We start from the raw sequence: 6000 nt of genomic DNA, 5'->3' as shown, positions 1-6000 counted from the left end.
GTTGTGCACAATCTTGATGTCGTAATAGCCCCTCCACACAGATACCCACACACACACACACACATCTTAACAGGCTCTCCTGTAGTTAATGGTTTATCTTATTTTGAAATGGAGAAACAGCTGAGACAGACAGCATGTCTGAGTTTATAAAGTAAAACCTGGAGCTTCCAGCCGTCTGCACGGTGAGTGTGCACTCCTTTAACGGTCCAGTGACACAGGTAAGTGCAGTAACGGCACTCCTTTAATGTGGCAACAGTGTATTTACTTTAGTCCCCTTTTCTTTGTGCTTCCTGAAGATTTTAATCAGCTATGTTTTCATGGATGAGCTGCACAGACGGCTATAAAACTAGATTTTCTTGTTGAACAGAAATCACAAAATCTGGGTGAAAAGTCCCACAACAGTATCATTCAGTGTTTTCATTTGCTCTAATGAACCAGTCAGTAAACTTTGTTCTCCTTCAATGGATAGTAATCTCCTTGGATGTTAAAATATGGAAGACATGCTGAAAGACAATGAATCACACCTTTTGACAGCAGTGTAATGAAAGGCGTATCTTCCTGCTCACAACTTGTTCTACTGTGTAGAGGTACTGTTAAACGGCACACTTTAATCACATCATTTTACTATTAAGTTCTGTGCTTTAAAAAAAAAAAAAAAAAAAAAAAAAATCGAAATTGTTACATATCTTATTGCAAACACAATAAACTACAACATATTTAGTTGTCTGACCCCCGTTTGATGGCTTTTATAGTTTAATTGGCACAAAAACTGTAAGTTACAACAAACACTAATGTGCATTCTGTTATTTTGGCTAAAAGTTTTATTATAAATGTTAGTAGTAGAATAATAACATAGGAAAATATGCCAAAACTAAGTGCAGTATGTGAGTAAATATATTTGCATTACACCAGATGTTGGACCAACCAAGTAACGAGTGACTAAAATGGAATAAAAAATTTTAAAAAATGAGTCTATGTCTTCTGTTTTGAAGGAGGACACTGAACACAGCATCATTTTCAAGAATTTTAATAATTTACTAAAAAAGAGTGTAAAAGTAACAGACCTCCTCCCACTGAAGTGGATCTGTTTGATATCCAAAGGGATGACAGATGTAACAAATTTTTGATAAACTTGCTCTTGTCTGTACATTTGTGTATACTTACTTGGCAATGTAACCTCTTGGCTGTACTTAAATGAGTTTTGTACTGTATACTGTATATCAAAAAAAGCTCAAAGCAAAAAAACAAAAAACAAAAATACTTTGATATGAATTACTTGAAAGTAAACCAACCAGCATGAAATGTACAGCTTTAAGAAATTCCAAAAAACACAGCTGAAAACGTGTATATACAAACATGCTAGGACTCTAACAAAGAGCAGACTGAGGGAAGCTGAAGAGACAGGCCTTTCTAATGGTTCGCTTGACATCATTTAGGAGAGCCAATGAAATAAAGTATCATTCTTAAATATTTAATAACCTTGCAATACCATGGTCATTTATTGCCTATTTCAAGTTTTTTTTTAGCAGAATAGGAACACTTTATAAATATGCAGTATACTGTATCTCCTGCATCAATTTAATTTAACTCATTAAATAAAGGTAAAATGTTCAGTATCTGTGGAAAATAAAGAGGAACTAAAAAGCATCTTTGATAAATGTTCATACTGTGTCCACTTCTAAAGAGCTGGCTTTGCCCATCCCCCTTATCATTAAGTGCCTGCTTGGAAGAGGTAATATATATTTGTATATACATATATATATTTATATATCAAATTCTATGACATGATATAATTTGTATAAATATGGCATCTTTACAATTGCATTAAAATGACAAATTTTTATTTAGATCCCAAGACAATTAATAGTCGATTGGGAAAAAGGCCTTGTTTAAGTTTCTCATTTTCTTGTTTTAAATATTAAAAATAAGTCTCAATTCTTTGTAAATGTATGCCTTGCATTATAAACAACACTTCCGTCTTAACCGGTCAAATAATTTCCATTGTGTTCGTTATCTACAACACTTTGGAAGGTGAGGAAAAAAAGTGCCATTATCAAATGCTCCCTCTTTGGAGTAGAAGAGGGAGGGCGGATGTCCCGTCTCAGAGCAAAAGGTAAAAGTTTCAGCAACCAGCTGCACGTTCCGAGAAGCTCAACAGTGCAGTTCTATACAAAATATGTAAAAACATCATCGATGTAACAAAGACGTGTGTTTTGTGTTCTCATGCCGTTTTGCTGGTTGTACAATATGGAGTCATGTGAACCCGCAAAGATGTCCCCTTTTCACAGGTGAGGGAATCATACAGACCTTCTCTGCAAATGTCATCCACAGAAGCTTCAAATGCCACAAACAGACGCTGCCCATGTGGGACTATTTCGATGGGATTAGATCCGTCTGCTTCCCGCTCAAAAACACCGAAGCAGGCACAGAACCGGTCAGGAAGGTACTCACTGCACTGGGTTTTCACGGTGTAGCGGTTATTGTTCAGAGACTCTTCTTATCCTTTACATTCCAGGCACCGGATAGTCTAACTTGCCCTGTCCTTTATTTGGCCATGAAATCCATGTCTACCCAAAACAACAGAGGAGCTCTGGCGCTCTCTGGTGGTCGGAAAGGGGAGTAGGCACAGGAGAAATGAAGGTAACCATTAAGTCCCAAGAGTTGTCCTTGAAGTCTCACACAGCTATAGCATGTTCAGGATGGCATTGTACATCTGGATCAGTACCGCGAGGTGGACGGGCAGGCAGGACTGGCGATCTTGGGTGGCGGGGGTACACGTCAGCCAAGACAGGGCGTTGTACTGCTCCAATACAAACCTTTGATACAGGTGCAAATTAGATTATATTTAAGGACAATATGTAAGAAATTCTGACCTTTTAAAAAATGTACAAATTCTTTATATTCTAAAGGTTTATCCGTTCAATCAAACTTGATTTCTATAACCATAAAAGCACCAATGTGAGCTTTTCTTTCTTATGGATCACAGATTTAACAGATTTATTAATTCCACTAAGTACTGGTTACCATAATTTATTTACCTGAGCACATCAGAGGTGGTCTTGGAGTCTAAGGGGTGAGGGGTCCTCTTAGTCTTCTCCGACACCATCTCATCTGACTGTGTTATGGAGATGTGGTGGTGGAGAGACGCCTGAAGTGAAGAAACAAACACACGGCAGTTTCAAATTATGAAGCTCCTCTCTTTGAAGTTTAACCAAACAATCAAACAAATTCTTTCTTTCTCTCTCCGTCTCAAAATCACACAAGTTTTACAAGCATTCTCACCCCCGCAGTATTTGCACTGTTTTTAAGTACCTTGAGGAAGAGTGGACACTGGCTCTCGGCCTGCGGGCAGGACGCCCAGAACCAGTGAGGAAGTCCGTTTGCTTGTGCAGTGGAGACGTAGTAGCCCAGAGCCAGCGGCTGCTGCTTCAGCTCCTCTGGGGGATTGTCCCTGGACAGCAAGCGCTCTCCCTGGCTCTGCAGACACAGGACAGGGCCAGCAAATAATTAGTAGAGTTGACATTGTGAATTAATCAATACACTTTAAATGTCAATATGACAACTTTGCCCGCTCCATTTGTTTTTATTGGCTCTCTTACATGGCACACGCTTTAGAGATGATTGGATCTTCGAGCACTTAAAAGATATAAATGAATTACAACTGGATCAGGAGAACTGTGAACATTGTATTTTCTGGAGGAGTGTCGTCCTGCTTCACTCTGGCAGCACCACACCAATGCTGCTTATCATTTGGTAGTTTATATCTACACGTGGACGCTGAATTTCTTTGTGTCTTGTCAGACATTTCTCTGTTATAGTATGTGATCTTTCAAAAGAGCCAAGATGCTGCACAGTATGTAAATATATAGTATAGAATGAGGAAGTATGGTTTTGAAGTTATACACGCAAAAATACAGACAATGACCAACAAATTTCTCAAACACAAGAAGGACACGTGTATTTACATTTTCTCTGCAGATGGGGTCCTACAGAAACTTTCTCCTGTGCACAGAATCATGGGACCATATGACACACGTGATTGTGCACATATTTTGCCCAAACATGTGGTTTGGAAGCATTTTCGTGGTGTAATTAATGTGTGAGACCTACGTAGTCCCTGTTATAATAGGTTACAACATGAAAACATGGGACACTCCTGGTTTTTTTCCTGTACGGGCAGCTCTACTCTGCCCACGTTGGTAACCAACACTTTGTCAGTATTAAGAGTTCTCATTTCATAACAATAGTTTTGAAAATACTGATTCAACGGTATTGTGTAAATACAGCAAATAGTAGGATGTTTTTTCATATTTAATCGCTTTACCTTTTTTTTACAGGATGTGTTTTGTTTCGAGCTGCTGTAGGATTATTTCTTTCTCACTCACCCTGGTGTTCTGGAAATGTGATCCCATTCCCATCCCGGACGGAGAGCCCGGCGAGGGCACAGGAGAGGTGTTGGGGGAAGGATGGAGGTTCCCTGTGATCAGCATCATGTCATGGCCAATGTCGTTCTCCAGTTCATCAGGAAAGGGAAGATCAAACATGTCGTCTGAGGAAGAAAACAGAGTTCGGAAAGTGAGGACATTAGTTTAAACTTTATTTATCAACAACAAGATCCTTAATATTCCTGAGCCCTTAATTGAATGCCCTTAATTGAAAAAGCACAATGCCGTTCAAATATAGAAGTGATTTTTTTCATGGGATTTAGGAAGCAACATTTTAGTTCAAAGATGCCACCTGTTGGTCCAAAAATACATTACATTTAAACAAGGTTTTAGTTTCATCAATGTCTCAAGCAATATTAAATAATCTTGTAATAATCTTGTATGACTGTGACACTGTTGGTCGTTACCATTGTTGTCCTCGGTGGGGTAGGAGCTGGGGGCCAGCTGGGTAGTGGCAGACGTTGGGAAGACGAGGATGTGTGTGCAGGAAGCGTCCTGGGGCGTGTTCAGCTGCGAGGTCTGCAAGTTCAAAGCAGTGCTGCGGCCAAACACTGAGCCCATGGTCACAGCATCTGGACACACAGAAACACAGAAAAGCTCAGGTGTGTATTCACACTGCGACTGGCAATGATATTGGTTTAAATTAAGTATAAAACAAAAGTGGTCACAACATATGTAATGCTTACTGAATCTACTCATATACTTAAAGAACTTTATCTTGTGGCTAATTTATCGCCGTTTCTGTCACTGAATTGTTAATGTGAAAAAAAAAAAAAAAGACACCCATGCACTCTAATATCCAGAGGAGGTGCTACTTACCAGGCATGATCACCAAGGAGCCCTGTGGCTCCATGGCTACCAGGCAGGCGCTGAGGATGGTGGGAGAGTCAGCAGCTGAGATCCCACACATTCGACAAGCCTCCCTGAGCTGCCGTCCTATTGAATGGAGGGAGTGCTCCCCGAGGAGTGAGCTCCAGTCTGGTTGAGAGAGAGGGTGGGAGGTGAGTGTGTGAGAGAGAGGGAACAAAACATTAGAAGGGATATATAAAAAGTCTTCTAGTGAATGATTTCACAGTTCATTTGATCTCTTAAAGTTTTTGAAGGAAAGTAGAGACCAAAAGAAACAATTGAAAACATAGACATGACAAATAAATTACATAAGAATTTAATACAACTCTGGTTATGAGTACGTGTATGCACATGTCTCTGCACAGAAATGAAGGTAATACAAGTGGATAATAGGGAATTGGCACAGTTTATTTCCTCTGAGCATGACTCATCAAAAGGTATATTGTATTCAACATGACAGGCACATTTTTTTGAGGTTTTATGTCCGTCACCTTTTAGCTCCCCGTGGCCCAGTCTGCCTAATCGACCAATAACAATCCTCCAAGGTAGTGATGTCATCTGAATGATCCCAATACACCAGTCCCAAAGTTTCTGTAGTCCCATCTTCCTCGCTGATACCTTGGGACGCCGTGCTCTGAAGCAAGAAAAAAACAAGAGTAAAAGATGGAGAGATCAGCTCACACTAAACATAAACTTTTCACGTGTA

At 39.7% G+C, this 6000-nt stretch overlaps 1 protein-coding gene across 2 annotated transcripts in view; it reads right to left on the bottom strand.

The window, feature by feature from the left end:
- Positions 1-1011: 1011 nt before the first annotated feature.
- Positions 1012-6000, bottom strand: part of LOC138211937 (mediator of RNA polymerase II transcription subunit 13-like) — a 71625-nt gene continuing 66636 nt past the window's right edge. For both annotated transcript variants that reach the window (XM_069172141.1, XM_069172150.1), the window contains exons 25-31: positions 5786-5928; positions 5265-5423; positions 4853-5017; positions 4386-4549; positions 3313-3477; positions 3039-3148; positions 1012-2816 (exon numbers count right to left, since the gene is read on the bottom strand). In XM_069172141.1, the coding sequence (XP_069028242.1) occupies positions 2684-2816; positions 3039-3148; positions 3313-3477; positions 4386-4549; positions 4853-5017; positions 5265-5423; positions 5786-5928 (1039 nt within the window). In that variant the 3' untranslated portion in view covers positions 1012-2683. The remainder of the gene's footprint in view (positions 2817-3038; positions 3149-3312; positions 3478-4385; positions 4550-4852; positions 5018-5264; positions 5424-5785; positions 5929-6000) is intronic.

This window comes from Embiotoca jacksoni, unplaced genomic scaffold (assembly GCF_022577435.1).
Source record: "Embiotoca jacksoni isolate LCO1_2020_lvr unplaced genomic scaffold, fEmbJac1.0.p SCAF_10, whole genome shotgun sequence".
Lineage (NCBI taxonomy): Eukaryota > Metazoa > Chordata > Actinopteri > Embiotocidae > Embiotoca > Embiotoca jacksoni.
The sequence above is the reverse complement of the archived record's forward strand: the minus strand, read 5'-3'. Positions and strand labels throughout refer to the sequence as shown.